General features: G+C 44.5%; 2 protein-coding genes across 8 annotated transcripts in view; both read right to left on the bottom strand.

Annotated features, from left to right (window-relative positions):
- Nucleotides 1–455: 455 nt before the first annotated feature.
- On the bottom strand, nt 456–7,707 carry C15H15orf61 (chromosome 15 C15orf61 homolog). Of its 6 annotated transcripts, none has more exons than XR_016439404.1 (4): nt 7,254–7,705; nt 4,534–4,689; nt 1,850–2,040; nt 456–1,744 (listed from the first exon to the last, which is right to left on the bottom strand). XR_016439404.1 is itself a non-coding variant. In XM_090029473.1 (3 exons), the coding sequence occupies exons 1-2, from the start codon at nt 7,645–7,647 to the stop codon at nt 4,562–4,564; spliced, it is 522 nt and encodes a 173-aa protein (XP_089885599.1). In that variant the 5' UTR covers nt 7,648–7,699; the 3' UTR covers nt 456–2,156; nt 4,534–4,561. The 6 variants fall into 6 exon arrangements, 3 of the variants coding, with proteins under 3 accessions (XP_089885599.1, XP_089885600.1, XP_089885601.1); XR_016439402.1 differs by having other exon boundaries at nt 1,850–2,156; nt 7,254–7,699; XR_016439403.1 differs by having other exon boundaries at nt 1,850–1,929; nt 7,254–7,688.
- A 5,437-nt stretch (nt 7,708–13,144) lies between these two features.
- Nucleotides 13,145–23,486, bottom strand: part of IQCH (IQ motif containing H) — a 115,759-nt gene continuing 105,417 nt past the window's right edge. For both annotated transcript variants that reach the window (XM_090028365.1, XM_090028364.1), the window contains 3 exons: nt 21,731–21,792; nt 18,632–18,740; nt 13,145–15,449 (listed from right to left, as the gene is read on the bottom strand). In XM_090028365.1, coding sequence (XP_089884491.1) covers nt 15,348–15,449; nt 18,632–18,740; nt 21,731–21,792 — 273 coding nt within the window. In that variant the 3' untranslated portion in view covers nt 13,145–15,347. The remainder of the gene's footprint in view (nt 15,450–18,631; nt 18,741–21,730; nt 21,793–23,486) is intronic.

A 23,486-nucleotide genomic window follows, 5' to 3' on the forward strand; every position in this document is an offset into this window, starting at 1 on the left:
GTAGTTTGTCAAAGACGTTCTCTAAGGAGACTTGCCCATCTCTATATGGACAAGGAATCACGTTGCCTGCATTTATTGAAAAACAGGTAAGCAAAGTCAGCAGTACACATTATCAGAAATCAAACAAGCTGCAGTGAGTGGAGGTGCAACTCCAATGAAACGCTGTATTTATAGTCTGGTAATTAAAAACCATTTTATCAGCCTTGTGTTGAGACCAAACCTTTACAGAAAAATATTGACAAGATCAGTAGCAATGAATGAGCAGTATTTGACTTTAAACTTATGAGCTGTAGTTATTTAACTTTGCCCATTACAGAGGAAATCAGTTCTAGCCATTCTAGCGAAATGCTAATAGCCAGTTTTATTATTAATGAAGCTTAATGTAACACCATCTCCTCTTCTGGGAAAGCTATTTATTTAACTTGTGTCAAGAATATTCCTTAGTACTAAATATACTGGTGTAAGTGCTTCTTTGATTAAAGTTTTATTTAGTGTCGCTTTTAGACAAGCAAGAACACTACTTTAAGACAGCATGAAACAGTTTAATATTTGCAAACCATGCTCAACAATATTTAGGTTTCATTGTACATCATCTCACATGGCAGGCTTCACCTATAAAGAAAAGTCCTCTTGGCTTACAGCAGTCAACTGTCCTGAGCCACCAAAGTGTGCAAGCAGGCTACTGATTGTGCAAGTGCTGTGTACCCTTGCCACCAACAGCTGTGTCAGCTATAGGTGAAGCACACTGGGCACGTAGGCCAGTGACAGCATTCTCCCCTGCAATGCATTTTGGAACCTGAGTGGCACATTTATGGATGCTGATGCTGCACTAAAGGAAATGCAGGTGTATGCAGGTGTTTGGGGTGCATTTTCCACACTCTTTTCCTCTGCTTTGTCCCATCTCCAATTCACATGACAATTTCTGGAAGTCTAATCCCATGTGTTTTCTTTCTCCACCACCACTGGGGATGCTGAATTGTTCTTTAATATGATCAAATCTGTTCTGCCTATGGACAAGTGGAAATTTTACATACAAGGTTAGATGAACAGCTTATAGTCTAAACATTCAGACATGAGGTGATAATTTGGCCAAGTCTCAAAAAAAGCACATCACTACATTATGTGATTTTTTTGTCTGTGCCCTATAGGCAACCATGATTTTTTTAACACTGAGAACAGAACAGTATTCAATAGAAAAGATTTTATTTGGGGTGAAACAAACTGTAGCGCAATGTATACATTCATGAAAACAGACAGATCAAGTCAACTCATGAGTAATCAGCCAGAAAAGGCAACATAAGCATTTCACATCAGGATATGCAAAGTCCTGAAGAAGAAAGTTCAAGTGCTTTTCAGCACATAGGCTAGTCTTTGAGCTCCGGGAAGCTGTAATTTTCTTGCACTTCTGTTGATGCTGAGGGGATGCTTGGGGGGCAGTGGTTATATCTATGTCATGGCACAGATAGTGTGCAAGACTCCTTGTAGATGGCATTTTCCATGGGTTAAAAAGGGGAGAGGGGTGCAATGTTCTGTATCTGATGGCTGACCATTTATTTCTTACAGCACCTTCCTCTACTTACTCTCCATTCATGGCCCCTCATTCAGCTGCTTCTTGTCCATGTCTGTGTATTTCAATACCCTAGGAATATGTCCTCCCTGGAGCATCTTTTTCATTTCTTCATCAGTGTTGGCCTTGCCACTAATGTTAAAGATGCGCCTCATATGACCAGCCTAGCCAAGAACACTGATAAAAGGAAAGACATGGAGCTTGTTAAATTTATTATGGTAGTATAAATGGAAAGGTAACCACAAAAACTTACTGAAAAAAAAATCCTGTGAACCAGCATACCTTGTGTTTTATGCACGTGGGACAGGATGCTATTTCAGAACTGGTCTGCGAGGGGGATGTTCCAGGAGAGGAAGTGTGTACTGGGATGGAAAGGAAAAAAAGAAGTCACATTTACCAACACTGTCTTCTTTCTTGGTGCATTCTGTTCTCTGGGACTGGTTCTGCCTTTGACTGGTCTGCATATGGAACACCTGGTCCAAAGCAGAGCAGGGCACAATGAGTTATGATCTGCCTTGGCAATCTCCCTCCTGCTTGTCCAAGGTATCACTGTTCGCCTCACTGCTTTGGAGGTTCCCTCCTCGAGATCCTGCAAGATATCCACAGTCAGTGTCATGGCTCATTCCCTGCCAAAAAACGGTGTGAGGCTCTCAACAAAAAGGGGCACATCAGTGAAGCAGCTCCCATTTTGTTGTTCCACACGTTAACCCTGCGGTAGAGCTGGCAGGGAGCCCACTTGAACTCGCTGCCATGCTCTGCCCTTGTAAATGACTCTTCCCGCAATTCTAGTGGAGCTGATACAGACTAGTGGCTGAGGAGGACCAGCACTTCCTCCTTGCTCTAATCAGAAGGACAGGATTTCAGAGTGCACTCCTCTGTGGCAAGCCATACCTGTCCTTACACAGGTGGCAGGACAAGGAAAGAGGCTTTCCCAAGACAGAAGGGAGATTAGGAACAGCGTGAGAAGGGGGGTGGGCCATGATTTCCAGCTTGAATTTGGACAATAATTATACCCACACTGGCAATAGCCATGACCAGAACAGGTGGCATCACATGTTAGCTGCAGCAGTCTTCCTGCACTAACTGAGCCAAAGAATGCCCTTCTTTGTTTGGTTTATAAGGACATGATCATTGTGTCACTAAGGGAGGCGGTATGTCTTAGCCAACACAAACCTAGGTTTTTGTTAGCCTTCGGGCATTACGTAGGTAGATGAACACAAGGTTTTGTTGACAGAACTTTATTTCTATCCACAAAACACTCTTGTGTAAACCAAGCTTCATACCAGTGATTGTATTTTAAGTTTTTCGCACATTTATTTTCAATACAAAAGACATTACTTGCTGAACGATACTGTAAAACAAAACCATTCACAGCATACAAATGTCTCTTACACCGGTTAGACAGCTGTTATGCAACAAAGTGTCTCTGTTCATCCCCAAGTAACTCTACTTGGACTGTATTATTTCCATCATTCAAATGACACACAAGATTCACATCTAGACCCCTGCTCTCCCTAAACTGTTTGGATAGTTCAGAACCTTGCTATATAACTAGCTACACAGAGGTATAACCTAGATACTGTCTTTAAGAACACCTTCCAATTATCTTCCCTCCTCCCAGGTGCAAACGAGATTACCTTTGTTTTGTTTTTTAAAAGCACCTGAGATTCCCCTGACCAGCACAATGTCATTTATACCAAAATTAATGACTCTCTCTCCCACAGCTCCCTTTCTTTACTGTATTGTTTGACCATACTCTTTCAGTGCCAATCTTTCTGAGCACTTTCTTGGCTTTTCTCTACTAGTAGTGATCACTACCTTTCTGGAAGAGTGACAATTCTGCCTCCAGCTTTGAGTGGCTGTAATTAGTACACATCCTTTCTGTGCAAGAGGTGAAAAGTGGCTTACGCCACTAAGTTTACGAGTCCATCATTACTAACACCAAAAAGTAATCCCAAACACTAAAAACAAACATGTCAAATAAATAAACCTCTCTTTTGGGGGCTGACCAGGAACATTTTGGCACTCAGACTCTTGATTAGTTTGATGGCTGGCTCCCACTAAACCATCTCTTCACCCAGTTTTGAATTTAAGTACTCTTTTAATCTCCCGCCATCCAGGAATTCTAACATCTCAGAATATTAATAATAGGTGAAAATATTTAATTTTCTCCATGTGCCATGACCTTAGAAGAATGACAGGTTTTTTTTCAGTGGTTACCAATATCAATAATCTGTAAAGAAGAGTAGAGAACTACATCTTTTAGACTGCTGGACATGTTAGGGATAAAACTAAATGTAACAAAAGAAACATAGACCCCTGAGCTCAAGGACCAAAAGATAAAGATGGAAGCAACTGATAATTAGTTTTTAAAATGTGTTCAGAATGAGAGTGTTCAGATGCACACAGATGATATTCTGTTCATGTGGATTTTAATTTTGGGATGGGTGCTTAACTGAGCATTTCACCGCATTTGTAAAAAACAGGTTGGTATAACAATAGACTTTTTCAGACTGTGAGTAGCTGTAAGGATAATCACAAGCTGAAAGAATCCACTGTATACACAGAATCCAAAATCCAAGTAATGTATAATTATATGCAACATTTTTAGAGAATTTGCTTGCTTAAAGATATATTTCAATTATAATCATGGCCAAATGTATATCAACAAGAAAAAAAATACATCAGTAGCTCATGCCCAATAATAAGTATTTCAGTCATTGATTTGACAGCTAACACCTCTGAGGACAGTAGAATCAATTCATTTTCCAAAGCTGTTGATTTCTTCATCTTCACTGACTCTAACATTCACTTCTTCCCTCTGCCCAAATAAGAAAAATGTTGTAGCTGAACAAAGTACATTGAGAAAGTCTGAAAACAATGCACTGAAAACAGACTGTTGCTTTCTTCATATTTTAAACAGCAAACATTAAAAACAACAATAATAAAGCAATGTGAAAACCCACCAGATGAGAAGCAATTGAATACATCATTTCAGTACAGGGCACCTTTATCTTCTTTATTTAGAAAATAGATTGTCACTGGGCCACAGCTTGTGTGAACAGTTTCTGTGACATTGGCAAAGAACCAGGAGATAATTCCATATAATAAGGTTGGGATACCTGTGAGAAAGAAAAAGTTGTCAAACACTGCAAAGTTATCAAGAAAATTCACACCAACACAGAGACTATGAAGGGAAAAACTAATACAGTCAGTGCCTTTTAAGACCTGGTTTAAGTTCAAACGTAATGAGTGGAAAGCAACAAAGTCAGAACAATGGTGAGATGCTAGCACGTGCGTGGTCCTGGTGACTTCAACAGGACTGCCTGTAACCAGGTGTACTTCAGTATATTTCTGAACCTGGTTCTCCGAAAAGGAGAGCAATTGTCTGAATAATGATCCTTATAACAGGTGCTTTTAAAAAAAAAAAGTTATAGGAGGTATTTGTCTTGTATCAGAAGGGCCAGAGAAGTGGAGATTATGTAATTACTAATTGAGAGGTTTCTACCTGGAGAAATGTGGGCAATGGAGTCCTCCACAGCTCTATCCTGGGACCAGTACTGCTCAATATCTTCATCAGTAATTTGGACAAGGGAGTAGAAAGCATTCTGTCCAAGTTTGCAGATAACACCAAACTATGGGGGGGAGGTGAACAAACTAGGGGGCAGGGAGCAAATCCAGGTGGATTTGGACAGGCAGGGGAAGTAGGTGGAACAGAATAGGATGCAGTTTAACAAAGATAGCGTCATGTCTTGCACCTAGGGAGGAAGAATCATTAACACTCCTACAGCCTGGGAAGTACCACTCTAAGTAGAACAACTGCAGAAAGGGACCAGTGTGACGAGGTAATAAGTAAAGCTAACTGCTCTCTTTCTTGCATAAGTAGGTACATAGGTCAAGGGAAGTGATACTTCCCCTCTATACAGCATTGGTCAGGCCGCAGCTAGAGTACTGCATCCAGGTTTGGGTGCTGCACTTCAGGAGGGATGTGGATAACCTGGAAAGGGTTCAGAGGAGGCCACCCATCTGGTTAAAGGCCTACAGAAAAAACCCTATGAGGACCAATTGAGGGACTTGAATCTCTTCAGTCTCTGCAACAGAAGGCTGAGAGGTGATCTTGTGGCCGCCTAGAAACTCACTGGGGGGGACAGCAGGAAACAGGGGATACTCTGTTTGGTGCCCATCAGGGTAACTAGAAACAGTGGCCACAAACTGAAGGAGAGCAAATTCAGACTGGACATCAGGAAAAAATTCTTTACAGCGAGGGTTGCCAAAATATGGAATGGGCTCCAAGGGAGATGGTGCTGTTCCCTTCCTTGGAGGTAGTTAAGAGGAAATTGGACAGACACCTGCCTGGAGTCATCTGGCCCCAGTACTCTTTCTTGCCCAGGCCAGAAGGTCGGACGTGATAATCTAATAGGGTCCCTTCCGACCCTAAAATGTATGAAATCTATTAAAAAAAAGAAAAAAAAAAGAGGAGGGCCTGGATAGGAGATTTAATGTTGTGCAAACAGAAATAAGGCTATGTCTTAAAGGACACAGCAGCAGCAGGAAGATATTGATATCGATAGATGCTGTCTCAATAGACAGGTCAGAATCAAACGTGCCACCTGGTTTAAACCAAAAATTACTTCCTTGCAAATCTTACTAAGTGGGAAGTCATTGTTGTGGTCTAAATTAAACAATTCAGTGTCAAAGTCCAAGTCCCAACAATCTGCATTAACACAAAAGACCTGTAACCTTCATTGTAACTGCTATTAACCACCCATGAACAGTCCTACCTGCGCAGTGCACCAAGATTATCCCGCACATTATCAGACTCGTCCCAGACCTGACCAAGAACGCCTTGCATTGAAGTCTAACTTCACCCCAACCACACAGCCCGCCCAGCAAGAGAGCGCGCTGCCTCTTGCAGAACTCCTGGACCCTCCCAGCTGCCCACCGCTCTCCCCTGGCAGTTACGCTGCGGCTTTAAAGGGTTTCCCAGCTGTTCTTGTGAACAAATGTGTGGGGGGGTTTTCCATACCCCCCGGCACCGGCCCATGATTACTGCCACTCCTGGCACTGCCACCACTGTCACTACTGCCACTATTTGTCACTACTGCTGTGACTGCCACTGTCATGATTATTGCCGCCATTACTACTTGCACTGTTACTGTCACTATTACAGTTATTACTGTCACTATTGCCACTACTGTTTTACTAGTCCCTATTACTGCCACTACTGTCGCTATTATTACTAGCGTTATTATTACTGCCAGCACTGTCACTATTACTACCGTCATGATTACTACTAGTCACTGTTATTACGACCACTATTACCATTATCATTATTGCTGCCACTATTACTACCATCTCCATTATTGCTGTTTATTACTGTCACGATTATTACTGCCACTATTCCTTCTGTCACTACTGCCACTATTATCACTGTGGGCACTGCCACTGTCACGATTACTGCCACGAGTCACTATTATTACGGCCACTATTACTAGCATCAGTATTGCTGCCACTATTAGCCCTGTCTCCATTATTACTGCCACTGTTATGATCACTGCTGGCATTATGACTGCCACTGCCACGAGTATTGCTGCCACTACTGCCCCCCCCCCGCGGCTGCTCCCGGCGCTGCCCCGCCCCCCGCCCCGGCCGGAGGAGGGGAGGGGAGGGCGGGCCCGGCCCTCACCGGCGTTGATGAGCTTGATGGCGGCGAAGGCGGCGTCGAGGCGGGCTAGGGGCAGCGGCGGCCCGCGGGAGCAGTGGTACTTGACGAAGGGGAAGCAGCCGGTGCGCAGCACGCGGTAGTTGGTGCCGCGCACGGCCCAGTTGAAGTGGGAGCGGCCGAACTGGTCGTTGCGCACGGCGCTGTACTTGACGCAGAACGAGGTCCAGGGCGGCAGGCCGCGCTGCGCCAGGTGCTGGCTCAGCACCTCGGACGCCGCGGGACGCCCCACGGCGCCCGGGCCCGCCCGCAGCCCGCCCCACGGCAACAGCGCCAACCACACCGCCGCGCCGTGCAGCGCCCGCAGCGCCTCCATCGGCCCGGCCCGGCCCGCCACCGACGCCACCGCACTGCGCATGCGCGCCGCCGGGCCGCCGTTGGGCCGGGGGCGGGGCCTGCGGGCGGCAGTTGGGCCGGGGGCGGGGCCTGCGCTCGTGACGCGCGGCGGCCCCGGGGGAGGCGATTGAGGGGAGGGCCTTGGCTATGGGGTAGCAGGGGGCACTCATGGGGGTGCCTAGCTGGGAGGGGGCAGTAAGGAGTCATTTGTGGGTTACTGGTTATGGAGGGGCAATAGGGGGACACCTGAAGGGTTCCTAGTTGGGAGGGGGAGCAGGGGAGGGTCACTCCTGGGGGTCCCCGGTTATGAGGGGCAGGGGAGTCACCTGGGGTTCCTGGTTATTGGGGGGCAGGAGGGAGTCATTTGGGGGGCAGGAGGGAGGGGTCCCTGGGGGAGCGGAGAGCCCGTGGAAGAAGCGCCCAGCAGCGTTCTGCGGGGACAGGCTGCCGGCGGGCGAAAGGGTCGTCATGGAGGGGAAGAGCAGAGGCTGCACGAAGAGGACGGGGAAGGCGACTGCCCCGCCGGGAGGTGGCAGCTGCCCCGGCGGGGGAAAGAGGCGGCCCCCGCGGCGCAGGCCGGGAGCGGCCCGACAGCGCAGCCCGCTCGGGGCGCTCTCCTGCCGCCGGCAGCCCCCGCGGGCCAGGACAGGCCGGGGTGGTGCGCACCGAGCAGCCCCTGCCCGTGTCGCTGGCCGGAGCCGCGCGGTCACGCACGTCTGTGCCTTGCCGTTTCGTTTGTCCCCCCGGCCGCCCGGTCACCCTGCCTTTCCTTGGCACGTTTCGCCGCTGCGGTGTGGAGGGGGTTAATGCCAGCGAGAGGGCCCCGGTACAGATACGCCGCGTTGGTTGAACTGGACGAAGTCTGATGAGAACTTCGGAGGTTAGAATTTCGTTCTTTGAGTATTTCAGGCCTCTTCAAAGAGAAGATCTTTAACATCATAACAAATCACATTCCTGGGAGTTTTAATCTAAATAAAACTTAAGGTTTTGACCCATTAATATTCTATATGAGGAAAAAAATGACTACAGAAGAGTAAACTCAGAAACGGAGCTGGGTTTTTTTCCCCTTGTAATAATTATGAGCAATATCTCAAACTCAGCAATCTTAGACCATTGAGCTGTGTAGTATGAATGTGCTAATTAATCAATTACTATCCAACAACATACCCTGTTTATTTACTGTAATGTACTACATGTGTGTAGAACCAGTAATTATTAATCATCCTCAGTAACAAATTTGACTCAAGTACACCTTCTTATAATTAATAGAGCATATAGTTAGCTTGAATATCTTTCTTTATTAGCAGAAACAATGACTGAAAAGAAAGTGGGACCTGATGTTGTGGTTCATTTAAATGTGGATTGGACTAATGTCTTATACTCTAGCAACACTACCTTGCTAGTATAGTTCACGGTCAGTTTACATTTTAACCCCAATACATGTACTTGTAAATTTATGCTGAATTGAAATCTGGTGAACATACCCCAGCATAAGTAGTTCTGATTTTTAAAATAGATTAGCTTGGAGTTTTGAGAGATTTCACAGCTGTGGATTTAAATGCTTGTGTGGCTCTTTCTTTTAAAAATGCATGGAGAGGAAAAAATAATTCAATAGCTGTTTGGAGAGCAGCCTTTCATTCACTGAATAAATGTATTTATATCTATCTGTGTAAGTCCACAGCATTTATTACCTCTTGCAGGAGGCAGCACATGTGTTTTCACACAATCAGCAAAACGTTTCAAGTTAAAAAAAATGCAAGGGATTGGCATTTTATTTTCTGTTATTTAAAGCTGAGGTCCAGATAAAAAGCCAAGTGTTTTGTGGTATCCATGTGAACATCTTTCATTTAGGAAGAACAAGCCACCTGGACAATACGGCTGCATAACAAAAAACAGTTGTAAGATTAAGGTCTCTGTATTTTTTTTGGAATGCATTGCGTTTTTGTATCATTTTGGTAACAAAACAAAACAAACTATTGAAATGCATGTCACTTCTCACTAAGCCTTGAAGTGAGGATCATGGAGATAGTAGGCAGACTGAACTATCTACTGCATGGGGGAGCAAAGCAGGGCTCGCTGCTGCCATAATTAATATCCAATATATGTCTGCATATTGGTTACTGGAAGTTTTTAAAGGCAGTTTAATAAACACTTATCTGGAGCAGTTTAGAGAGAGAGGATCCTGCCTTGAGCATTGGTTTGAACTAGACTGGCTGCTTTTCTGAGGTCCGCTTCAGCTCTGGTCTTCTATAGTTCAAGTAAGTCGCTTAGGGACCGATCCACCAAGGGACCTAGGCACCGCAGTGCTGATGATCACTGCAGAACCTACATTTAGGTCAGGTGTCAGCAATCTTTTAAGTGTCGCAGACAAACATAATGCAGGCTGGTACAAAGGTGGGCTGCCACCACTGCTTCTGCTGCCACCAAATTGGTGACTTACTTGCAACCTGGCTGCATCTCCCCTCCTCTCTTGCAGGTAGTGCCCTAATTATAGTGCTCTCCTTTGCCCCACTAAATATTTAAGTATTCAATGTAAAAATGGAACAGCTTCAACAAGGAGGAAGGTGACTATCCCTGTCACACCCCTGCACAGCTTAGAGCCTGGCGGGGTAGGACACTTGTGGGAGGTATAAATTTAAATCCTCTCCAACTGAGGAAAAAATTAAAGCCAACCTCTCACGTGCCAGTCTAGTGCCCTAACTACTGAGTTGTGTAACAGGGGGTTCATCATCCTCTTCTCACACGGTTTTGCACAGAGGCTGATGTTTTAGATGTACCCAAAGCATGTCTGCAGGAGGAAGCAACACAAGCAGAGAAATGCTTAGTTTATAACCTCCAAGGCTTAGATGCAAGATGGGAATTGAGGTGCTTGTTCACATGTCCTGAACTTGGAGCACCTGGAGAACTTTACTAGTGAACAAGTAGGTAGGTGCATTAGGCAGCAGGGTTTTAGGAGGGGATCAGTTTGGGACTACACCACCTCGAGTGGGAGTTAAACAGGACTTAGGAACTTGCGGCCTTTTGGCATATAGCCCTAGATGCATGATTTACCAAGATGCAACTTTGTACTGTTGTGTTTTACAATGCAATATAAAAAAAAATTCCTATACAATATAAAAAATATTTTGGTTTTTTTAACGGGTTTTGAAATAGCACAGATTATTTTGTGTACCTGAGTCAAATGCACCAAATACCCCAGAAACTAGCAGTTTAAGATCAGTAACAGCTATTGTCCTCCTCCATCAGGAGTAATAAAGTTTCACAACCATGAAATAGATTGTTTCAGTGAAAAATAGTCTTCATTTTGAAGGCCTTTCTGAAGAGATTTTGCTTTCTACCCACAGAACAATATAATATTGTTCCATAATATGTTCTTGTACTTTTATACTCATTTTTACCCAAAAACACAAAACTGCTTTGCAGATATTAAGTCTCACAACTATACATTGTGTGTGCAGTATGAGTCACATTTTACAGATGGGGAAAATGAAGCCCATATTCTCAAAGACATATGAACAAGCTTAACTCATGTCGAACAGTCTGATTAACCTCATTTGGATTATTCGCAGCCCATAAAATTAAACCTGCGCGCAAGCTACTAAAGAAGTAAGGCCTGAGGGAGAGTTTAAATGATTTGCTCCAAGTTATACAAAAAAATAGGGTGAAAGTCAAATTTGGAACTCCTGGTTCCCAGTTCCTTGCTGTAATCATTAGATGACTGTTTCCCAAACAGAAGCATCAATATCTTATTGCATCATCTGTAGCGCAAATGCAATACTTCCATGAAGTATTTGCTCTCATCAAGTGAGGAGCTCCCAATGCTATTCCATTCACTACCATCATTTCAAGTAAAGTATTCTACAAGTCACCGTACAACATCATTGCTACAGCACTGTGCTTTAGTACTTCCTTTTGGAAGTAACTGCCTGTACTGCACGGTGTGCATGGTGCACAGTTAGATTTTGCCAATACTTCGCTGTAGCGGCATGCTAAAACGGGAGTGCGCCACTACCATTGCTGTATCACCATATGGTGATATAGCGCATCGCTACAGCAATGCAGTGCACTGAGCAAATGCACCCTATAAGAAGTAAATGAAGTATCTTTATTACATATGCTGAATTTTTAATACATAAATCATCCCATTTATTCAGGGTTTATGTCAGGAGGCCCCATCTTAGTGATACTAATACTGCAAACCTTTTTTCAAGGCACATAGCTGAGTTCTCAAATCTGTTTGAACTCTTCTGTCTGTAGGGTATGTTAGGTGAATGTATTCATACTAGCACCTGTGTCAAGTTAGAAGCTCTGAATTGTATTTTAAACAGCCTACACTTTCTGCAACTGCTCCACCAACCCATTTCCCAGCTTGTAAGACAACTCTGTCTCCTACTAGTAAACATCCCACAGCAACTCTTGGCTCTGGAGTCCCCCTGCCCCCAACACTTGCCTACTACCTGTTGAGTTCTCTTCTGGCATCTGAGAAGTAACCAACCTCGAGTATCCTTTCATCTGCCGATCCTGCTTCTCCCATGCCTTACTCTTCTGCAAACCTAGATCACGGTGATCGTTCCTATAACTTTATTCAAGGGACCATTTTTTCTGGGTTAGGGGAACAGAGGAATGTAGTAGTGTGAGCTTGGGACTAAACGCACCTAAATGTGACTACGTTATAACGACATGTATAACATATGACACAACACATATTGATTGCAAATTGGTATTTCAGCCCATAACCACCATAATGATGAAACAACATTTTTGACACCAGCAGCTGCAAGTTGAATGTGACAGACTAAAATCATTTCAATCTTGCCATTGACTCAAGGCTCCAAAATGCTAATAGTAATTAAAAACTCCTCCAGTAGATTTCACTTTCTCTCACCAGAGGACTTTCAGATCGTGTGTGCTAAGCAAGAACAGGTACAGTTTTCTTTTGTCAGACCAGAACAAAGGCATAAGGAGGTAGAGGGTTTCATTTCCACCTAGGACACAGTGATCTATTAGAGCGCCAGTGAACTAATGAGCCTCTCAGACCTTATGTTGTTCTGGCTCGGATCAAGACTTCTTTTTAGCCCTTAAGAAAACTGCTAACTCTCAGGTTGATAAAACACTTGGGAAATGACCTCCCACCCCAATACACACAGTATTTTAGTGACCAAATGGGAATGCTACACTGCGTATAGGTGAGGCTTGGTGAGAAATCCAGCAATGGCCTATTTTAGCAGGAAGCAAGTACAGAGATAGCATGCCTTGGCTGCAGTGGGGACAAAGCTGGAAGAGCTTATCCTAGCACCAAAGGAGAACAAATGGCAATTCTTTGTCTCAACGATTAATAAGCAAGTAGCGCAGCATTCTTAGCAATGTCTTTTGATAACTGACTCCTTGCAAGTGACAGATCAATGTTGTACCTACCACAGGCAAGGGACATGCTGCTCTTATTTCCAGCTGCAGTGAAAAAAAGCCTTCTAGAAAGGAAGCTTGTTGGCTGAATTCCAGAGCAGAAAACCTACATGTGGTGCTAGTGCATCCAAAACCAATTTTTTATTAAAATTATGTGACATAAAAAAACAAGCAATTTTACAGTATGTAAATTTAGATTCTTATCTGAGGTTCAAGTCAGCATTTATGTGGAAGTTCTTGCTTGTATCTTTAACTACCTTGTCAACCAACGTGGAAATACAAAGGTTGATACAGGAGATTATGTACTCACTTAATGGATCCTGGCACACGTGCACTTTGGTTAAACCTGCATTCGTAAAAAGAGAATACGAATATCCTGTGACTGCACAGTAAATGCCATTACAGCCTTGAAAATCCTGGCTTGGCTTGAAATTTTTGAGCAGTAAGTTGGAAGAGACTTGGCATATTCAGGAGATAATACACTCAATCTGCAGGAGGAAATAAATTGTAAACTACAAGCCAGAGCACCGTCTGCCAGGAAGATAAATATTACAGCCTTGGTTGGCGAGGCGGTTCTTCCCCTGTCCACTACCATCCTGTCCTGTTGGCAATGACAAGGGACTTGACGCTAAAGAAATATTTTACCACTTACCTCCAAATTATTTATATCAATTCTAGGTGGATAAATATTGTTTTGAGGAGAGGAAAAGAATCCTTTTCAAAACCAAAGGACAAAAAACATTATTCTATAAATCTGGAAATGCTGAGGACAATCCAGAGGATGAAAATAAAGCTCAATGGCTGATATTTAAGATGGGTAAATAAGCAAACACAGGTTCTTACTGGAACCCAGGCAAACTCAGGAAAGGCTGGCCTGGCATGCAGTCAGTGCAGATTTAAAAAATAAAAACACAATTCATGCTCATCAATGTAATTTTATGGGTGACAGGTCTTGTGACACAAAATCATGTCTTTTTTGATGAGACTGCAAGTTTGGCTGAGATAGGTAACTCGAGAAGCAAGGGTCCTGAAGGTGCCTCAAGAAGGGCACTCATGTCCGAAGACATGTCTGACATCTCTCTCAGCTGTGCAGTATCATCCAATAAAAGATATCATCAAAAATCCTTTGCTTCTCGCGTATTTTCTAGACTGTCATGACTGCAACAATGTACCCACCCTACTAAAGGTAAGTGTGGTAGTCATATGGGGTTTTCTAATGCGTGTAAAACACTGATTAGAAAGTTACACACAGCATCAGCAGAGAACGTATCAAACAGATAAAAACTAGCTTATAGATATATCTAAAAAAGGAACTATTAATGGGGTCATTGAACAGGCCTTAGGAGTCATGGAGACCAATTGATTATGAGCTCCTAGTAGGAGATGGTGGCCAACAGTCATTGGATATACTAAGCAGAGGCTGGGACGTGGCATTTTTACTGTGCGTAGCATTAGTGAGATGATCATTGGAATATAATGTCCAGTTTTGGCACTTATGTTTTTAAAAGGATGTTGGTGACTTAGAGTTCAGAAAAGAGATGCCAGAATGAGTTGAAGACAAGAAAAGCCATCTCACCATGGGAGACTAAAACAGCATTATCCGTTTGGTTCATCCAAAAGAAGTTTCAAAGGTAACTTAATCCCAATTTAACTACTGCAGCAGATGGAAGATTTCTGACAGCAAAGGACTCTTTTAGATTTGCAGACAAAGGCATAACAAGATTTGTCAAAATCTAGACCAATCCAGACTAAAAATAAGGCACTGATTTTTTTAACAGGGAAGTCACTTGACTTATTGAGGGATGTGGCAGACTCCCTGCTACCTCCTGTCTTCTTATCAAGACTGTTGATTTATGTGAGAGAGACAATTTAGCTCAACCAAAAGTTACGGACTGGAGGCAGGAATCACCGGATGAAAGTCTGTGGCTGTGCTGTTAGTTAGATCGTGACATGTCTTCTGACCTCAGCAATTATGAATCTGTGACTAAGGTTTGAAAGGCAGACACTGTGCTCAGGATTCAAAATACAAATGTGAGGGCATGTAGAATAGCATGGGCAGCAAGTATTGTTTTTCAGCTTTTTACTGATTTCCTTTTGCACAAACAGGGGTATTTTAGGACTATTTTTACTAATCATTTAAATGTACACAGTAATCATTAACATTCAGTCCCTGTAAATATTAAGTCAAATATCAATGTATAGAGGCAACAAAATATTAGGTTATCATGTTTTCCCTGCATTCCTTAAAATTGGAGCTCCCCCGCCTTCCCCGCTTTGTGAGAGGTTTAAATAATAAGATACTTTAAACATTTCAGTGAACTATTCTTGGGGAGCATCTGCTTTGGAGGACTGTTCTTCTTCACATTTTAGTTTGTTCTCTGCTGTAGTTCCCAGGATTGCTTCAATGTCTCGAATTGCCATCTGTAACAGAGTCAAAGACTACAAGTTACTTAATGAGTATTACAGGGGAGTAAAACAGCCAAAAAGCTCTGCTGCCTGCCAGCCTTTTCAAAATGCAATCAGTGACGCCCAGGACAGGAGGCACCAAGGGAGTTTTTCACTGCTACCATGGGATGCAAGGGAGTTATTTGAAACTACAGGTACTCCTTACTTAACGCCATCCCGGTTAACGTTGTTCCGTTATTACGTCACGGATCTATTAGAGAACGTACTCGTTTAAAGTCGCGCAATGTTCAGTAATAACGTCGTTTGGCTGCCGCCTGCTAGTAGATAACTACTGTGACGTAACTGGATTTGCTTAACATTGTTTTGCTTAAAGTCACATTTTTCAAGAATTATGACGCTAAGCGAGGAGTAGCTGTATATACAAGTCTTAGGTAAACAGGAAAACAAGATGGTCTCTCTCTTTTTTAATGAATTAAGCTGAATTTTATTTCACATATATTAATCATCCTTAATTCACTCTAACTAAAATGAAGTAAAAACCCCTGTTTACATTTTCAGTATGGTTTTCTTTGTTTCGTTTGTTGCATGGTGTGGCAGGGCACTGTTGGTGCCTGCCACTTTAAGACCGGAGCCAAGCAGCCAGCAGGTGCATGATTGCAGCGTCCATTTTAGATCTCTGGCCGCCCAAATAAACAGGGCAGTTCCCTGCTGGCAGGGCAGGGCAGGCAGTAACATCACCTGGCTGCAAGGCTCCATAACATCCCAGAGGTAAGGGCAGGAGCTGTAGGGGATGGCTAGGAGGCTCCTGGTCCCCGGCATGACCTAAAACTGCACCCTGCCAGGAGTGAGTGGCCTGGTGGGGCTCTCAGTGGTGTGGGAGCCCCCAGGAAATGTCAGGCCAGTTACCACCCCAGTGAAAGGCAGGTAGGGGTGCCTTAACCCCAGCCCTCACCTCCAGGTGGGTCTGGTAACTTTGGAGGTAGTGGGGGCCAGGCATGGGCGCAGCCACCTGAGCCCTGTGGGGTGCAAGACCTCGAGGAGGGAGAGTGGGGGCCAGGCACGGCTGCAGCTGCCTGAGACCTGTAGGGTGTAGGACCCTGAAGAAAAGTAGTTGGGGCCAGGCATGGCTATGGCCACCTGAGCCCACTGGGGAGGGAAGCCCCATGGTCCCAAGTGAGGGGCGGTGTGGAGCCCCCCAAGTGAGGGGGGCAGAGATGAGTAGCCCCAGTGAGGGGAATGAGGACCCCAGTGAGGGGACGGCCCTAGTGAGATGGCAGATATGTGGAGCCCTGCCAAGTGGGACAGTGGGAGATGTAGAGCCCCAGTGAGGGGACAGCCCCAGGGAGAAGGTAGTGTGGAGCCCCAGTAAAGTGGGGGGAAGCCAGAGGGCTGAGAGCCCAATATGTTTATACATAGATATAGATAAATATATATTGGCCCAGAAGGGGCCAGAGGAAGCTTAGACCTGGTCGGGTAATTGGCTGGTCACTACCCCCAAGTGAGGGTTGCAGGAGAGGCCCAAAAGACCACCCAAGGTACTAACTAGATAAAGCCTATCACCTAAGGGGCCCACTCCAAGAGGGAGCAAGGCAGAATAAGTTGCTGAGGCACGAAAGACACCCTGTGAGAGGGCGGAGTGTGAGAGGCCCCAGTGAGAGGAGGGCGCTATGAACGTGTGTGTGACTGAGGCCTGACGACGAGGCCTAACCTTGGTCCGGCTGTAGGCCAGGATCACTGTGTCGTCTGGATGCCATCTGTGAGACTTGGGCTACGGTATAGGGGAGGATGGGAGCTGCAGATAGCGCCCCCTGGCATTGGGGCAAGAATGGGCAGCCTCCCACCTTACTTAATATTCTAATTAATTAGCAACAAGGCATGGCAGGTGAGACAGGTGCGTGGTGTGCCCAAAGGCAAGTGGGGAAACTAGCACTGTGGCTAGCTGGGGAGCCCCACTTTGCCACACACGGTGAAACGTGATTAGAGCTTACCTGAAAAATGTGATTTCACACTCTGCTCAGCACAGGAACAAACAGACTTACCATTTAAAAGACTCTGTTTTAAACTTATTCCCTATGACTAAGAGCACAAATTGATAAACAAGGTGCCCTCATAACTTTCAACAAAATGCCTATGGTCCAGATGTAAAGCGAAGGGGCATATGAGCTAGCAGGAGAATAGTTGCTGGAAGGTTATGCTACTCTTTGGATCGAAAAGCTGGTATGGGACAAGGGAAGAACCGCCTCGCCAACCGAGGCTGTAAATATTTATCATATTGGCAATCTGTGCTTTTGCTTGTAGGTTACAATTTATTGTAGTTCCAATGGTAGGTTTGTAGTTTTACAATTTATTTCCTCTTGCAGATTGAATGTCTTACCTCCTAAATATACTGTTTATAGTCAGCTTGTTTTTCAGGTCTTAGCTGGCATGTACTATTTTTGGTTGGGGCCAGCAAATAGACAAGGCTGAGCATAGGGCTGGATTCATTATCACTCCAGTCTCTTTTAAACAAGCAGACTGGCACAAAAGACTGACAGAGCAAGCGCCAACGATTCTTTGGGGAACGTTGCCAGTACAGAAAACCTTAAGCTACAAGGACCAACTCAGCAGCTCTGTCTCGACTTTGCAGCGTCTCCTGGCGCAGGAGGTTGGGCGAGGTGGGCTGGTTTTGTCCAGAGGAGGTTGGATGAAGGGAACAAAAAAGAAATTGAATAATCTAGCTCAGCGTTCAAGGTGACATGCAAGGGCTAAAGCAGCTGATTAGCTGCTGGAAGGTGGGTTGGATTTCTTAAAATAATCTAATAATGTAATAATCCAAGTGGTTATTAGTAAAATAGGGATGCTTGTTTTTTAATTTGTCATCTTGATTGTATCCCTTTAAAAAGAAACCAGAGGCAATTACCTATAGCCTGTGACAATTACCTACAGCAGCAAGGTGGGCTTCTTTACCTTTACAAGAGAAACTCCAAAGATTTCGTGTTTCATGCTAGAACCTCTCTGCTTTTAAAGAAAAAGTTTCAAACTATTAAATTTAACTAACAAGTTCACTGGGAGACTTACTATATTGACCTAGACACTGTAAAATATGTACTGCTAACAATAAAACAGGAATGGTTTAGCACTTGTTTACGATACAGCATGAGGTATTTTCAGCCCTTGTACAGAAATTAACCAGGATCGTTAGTTAATTAACACCTCACCTTAAAATTGGTCTCGCCTTGCATATTAGGTGCTGATATTTCTTGATGGATGATGAAGAGATTGCGAGCAAAGGTCATGAGGACCCCCTGGAGATCCTCTCCGATTGTTCTGTTAATGATATCCAAACAAATGAGTTTACCAATGATTTCCTTCACATGCTTAGAAACAATCACCCTCTCATTTGTGCCTGTCTGGTGATGGAATTTAATGAGTATTTTCAATCTCACAAGGTGGCAATCTTCAGGGAGATATGAAAGATGAGGCTCCATTTTAACTTGTCAACAGAAAGGATTTGTGTAATAAATAATTTTTATTAATCAACTTAGCAGAGGAGAGCAGTGGGTTCAGCTATTCTAAGCAGAAGGCTACCACTGAGTTAGGACAGTGGCACTAGCACATTATTTTAACATTTAAATTAGTTTAAAAGCATTGTTGCTGCCCCATGCATATTGAGATACAATTCATGCATAGAGCACATTTGGACATGCAGACATCCAAACTTCACAAACATTTCTCAGACAGTTGTGTCATACTTAGAAGCATCAATGTTAGTCTTTGGTGCTGCAGTCTCTTAGGAATATATACAGATCCTCACTGTAGCCTCCTATGTTGAGGGGAAACAAGCCTTCTTTAGTGGACCACAGCAGCAATGAACATGAGCATAGTGCAAGATTAATTATACAGATGAGCTATTTCAATGGTGTTACAAATTGAACCAAACTGCTGCATTCTTGCAACTGTTTCCAAATGAAAGATGTGGGTTGCCTCCTATTTTGCAGCCTTGTTGCGAGGATAAACGTGGATCACAAAGTGTAAGACCCAGTGAGTTTGCATGGCTACGTCAGGGTGACAAATGCATCTGAGAGCTCTCCAGGGAATTAGGTGTTGTTGGCATGAGGTCAGAAATAAATGAACTCATACACCCTAGAGACTTACACTTATGCAAGGGATACAAGTACTTGTACAGCTACTATGACAACCCATAAGAGGACACATTCATACAAAGACGTACGTATGCGTGCATGTCTAGGACTGGCCACCTCAGATGGTCAGGAGGAAGAGGCAAGGGGTCGTGGCCCGTCCCATGTTCAGCTGAGATTCATTTACTTAATTGATTATCTTTCTAATTTCTCTTTCAGTTCCTTGATCCACAAACTGCACTAACTCAAGCTACGTTTACTCTGCAGACAGTGGCACAGTGTAGGGCAGGGGCAGGCAAAGTCCTGGCTGGCAGTGGACTCCATTTCCCAGAAGTCCCTGCCTTCATGGCTGGGGCCGGTCTCCATGGAGACCCCAGCCACAGCTGGGATAGCAAGCCTGGGGTTGCCATGGAGACTGGCCCCAGCTACACTGGCAGCGGTGTGGCAGGACAGGACAGGGGGTTGCTCCAGAGCCACTGGGAGCTTGCAGTAGGGGCAGCTTTGTTGGGCCCAGGGCAGTGCTGCGATCTGCAGCGTGCATGCTCCTGGCAGGGGTGTACGAGCAGCAGATCGTGGCTTTGCCCTGGCTTCTTGCAGCGGTGACAGTGTGGTCCCGAGCCAGGGCAGAGCCATGATCTGCTGCCTGTGTGCCCCTGCCCAGAGCATGCAGGCTGCAGATCGTGGCTCTGTCTTAGCCTCAACCAAGCTGCCCACACTGCAAGATCCCAGTGGCTCTGGAACAGCCCCCTGTCCTCTCCTGCCATGTGCCCTGCCAGTGTGGCTAGGGCCAGTCTTCATGGCACCCCAGCCTTGTGCTATCACCTGCAACTGTGGCTGGGGTCTCCATGGAGACCAACCTCAGCCATGTGGGCAGCGGCTGCTGGGAAATGGAGTCCAGCTGCCAGCCAGATCCACCATTTTGTTCAACCTTGGTGTAGGGACTCCCCAGCTAGCTTCAAACTAAACTAGTTCACTGGGATACTAGTGCCAGTCCAGATATGGCTGCACAGAGCTCCAGGTGGAGCTGGCAAGAGGCAAAGTAATACAGCCCATGCAGTGCTCAAATACTGCAATGCCTAGACTGCTACTTGTACCCAAATGAGCTCGTGTCAAGCTGGCTTGGGTATCTTCACACTGACTGCAGGCTGCAAGACAGACAACTGCTTACTCTGTTAGTCATTTAGCAAAGCCTTTCCCTGTCTGCAGCCTGGCAGTCTTACTGAGAGTTAGGGCTGTGCGAAGCTTCAGTCCCTGATTTGATTCAGCAGAGATTCAGCCCAATTCGGTGTATGAATCTCCAAATCTGAATTGAATCAGGATCCTTTACTCTCTCCGAATAGAATCGGAAGCCTGTGAATTGATTCAGAGAGATTTGGAAAGATTTGGTTTAAATGTTTTTTCTGCATACCTCGAGGTAGCAGGGCCTCATGAATGCAGCGATGCTGGGGTGCATGGAGTGTCCCACAGGAGCACATGAGGCTCCCCAGTGCGCTTGGCACCAGACCCGGAAGTGGACCAGAAGCACTTCTGGTCCACTTCTAGGTCCACTGGGGAGCACACTGGGGGGGCCCCTTGCATTCCCCTGGCTCAGCGACTGGTGCCTCCTGGGTCTGGGGGGGCACCTTGGGTCCCACCACAGCTGATTGCTGAGCCAGGAGAATGCGGGGGGGGCCTCCCTGCATGCTCCCTGGCAGACCCAGAACACTTCCAGGTTCGCCGCCGAGCACACGGAGGGCCACCCACACTCCTATGGGATGCTCCATCCACCCCAGCATTGCAGCGATCACAGGCTGCACTGGTACCTTGAGGTACGTAGAAAAAACATTTAAAGCTGTGTCTATGTCTGAATTGCTGATTCTCCAAATCGGCATCAAATCTTCAATCTGGATTCAGTCGAATCGAATCGGGGACAGTGATCCAAATTCATGAATTGAATCACTGTCCCTGATTTGGGCCGAATCCAAATCCGAATCCAACAGGGCTAGCTTCACACACCCCTACTGAGAGTCATCAGAGTTTCTCAGTAACAGGTGACCATCACTGGAACACTACATTGCCTTCAAGTAAATCATCAGTTTTATTAAAATCCATGACATCAGTACTCTGTCTTTTCACCTTCTTCAGTTTAAAATCTTTCCATCAGTTTATCCAGTTATTTAATTTACAGTGTGTACTCACATCATTCCCAATCTGTATCGCCTGCGGTCTTCATATAGCATAAAAATGGTTCCTTGTTTTTCCTGTTAAATTGAAAAAAACCTCTCTTTTAATTGTTTCTGAAAACAACACTTCCAGTTACAGATGTCTAAAATGTACTGTACATGGAAAGTAAGTACATAATCACGTAATTAAAGAAAGGTTAGTTTTAAAATGTGTGTAATGGATCATTAGTAAGCATAACCTAAGTAATTTATACTTGAGAACAGAAAGTGGTAATTTTCTGTAAATCCAAATACACATATTTCAAGGCTACTACTCAGTAATAAATATTTTATTCCCTCTACAGTGTGGGATGATCATGGATGGATACTTTCAAACTTGACCTGTACATGGTCCAGCTCATTTAAGATGATGCATAAAAACACTAAATTCTTAGTACAGTAGAAATTACTTTAGTTTTTCATGCTCCTTAAAATAAGTTTCTTCAGTTGTTCTTAGGTGCTGACTTAACATGAACTTTCATAATGCCTTCCAATTCATTCTGAGTCAATAGGTTCACCAACAAAATTCATGGGGCCTAATAGTTAGATGTATTGAGCCATGACAGTCACTAGGAATATAGAAAAATTTCCTAATATAACAGCCCATCCCAGACAAGGCTTGGAGTGGGACAGCTTGAAGGATGACTGTAGCTTTCAGGATGAAACCCTCCACCCCTTAATACCGCTTTCCATTTGCTGTTTTTCCTCTGAATACCAGCTTTTATCTTCATTTTACCCACTAGCCTATTTCTTTTTCTCCTCTCTTGATATTTCCTCCTTCTATTAATAATCCTTTAGCTCTCCCTTCTCCAATGAAGAGGTTTCTTTCTTTCTCATCTCTCCTACTGTTCACCTTTATCATCTGCCTTTTCTCATCATCTTATTCTTCCCCTCTTTTACAAAATCATCTGCACTTCGTATGCAGCTAGTTAATGCAAAACCCGCAGCACTATAGCTTTCAAGGAGTCAATAATATACTTAGGCTCGGCAGCATTTGATTTTTATTTTTTAATCATTTTGACAGCTAATATTGATGTTTACTTTTAAGCATTTATTCAGATTTTTATCGATTTACATTTTCAGGATTGCACAAAATTAAGTAGGTGGGAGGCAGACGATTTATCAATTACAGTACACTGTTATTATCGTGCAGTTTAACCGCCTGCCGCGACAAACGTAACTACTGTAGGGCTGCCGCCAGCTGAGTGGCAGAGCTGCCATCGGTCCCAGCTCCACTCACCCGTAGCTCCCTTGCCTGCTTTGTCACTTCCTCTTCCTTTGTTCCCAGTCCCCTGAGGTTTCTGGGAATTGCAGTCCAAACTACACTTGGCACCGTTCTCTAGGACTGCTCCCCCATCATCACCATCACACACTCCATCAGCCATCATTTTTCTTATGCTCCCTTTCTATAAATTTTGATTATTAACGATGGAAATATTTTTACCTCGCTCTGTGAGTGTGAGTTGAAATCAATGTTTGCCAATAAAAAGTGAATCCTCCCAAACCTAACTATACTACAGCTAAAGGAAGCCAACAGAAGACCTGTAGCTAAACTAACCTTATTTATAGTATGGGGCCTGCTAAAGAAACCTTTGTTATGCAGGGACTTGTCTACATTGTTTCCAAACAGCACCTGAATATCACTAAAAAATATGCCCTGCCTACACATTCAGGATGCACCAAATCCTGGGAATAAGGCAGTCTAGGAGTCTTGGGGCATCTCTACCTGCATG

Source organism: Crocodylus siamensis, chromosome 15 (genome assembly GCF_052110815.1).
Source record: "Crocodylus siamensis isolate JL-2025a chromosome 15, ASM5211081v1, whole genome shotgun sequence".
Lineage (NCBI taxonomy): Eukaryota > Metazoa > Chordata > Crocodylia > Crocodylidae > Crocodylus > Crocodylus siamensis.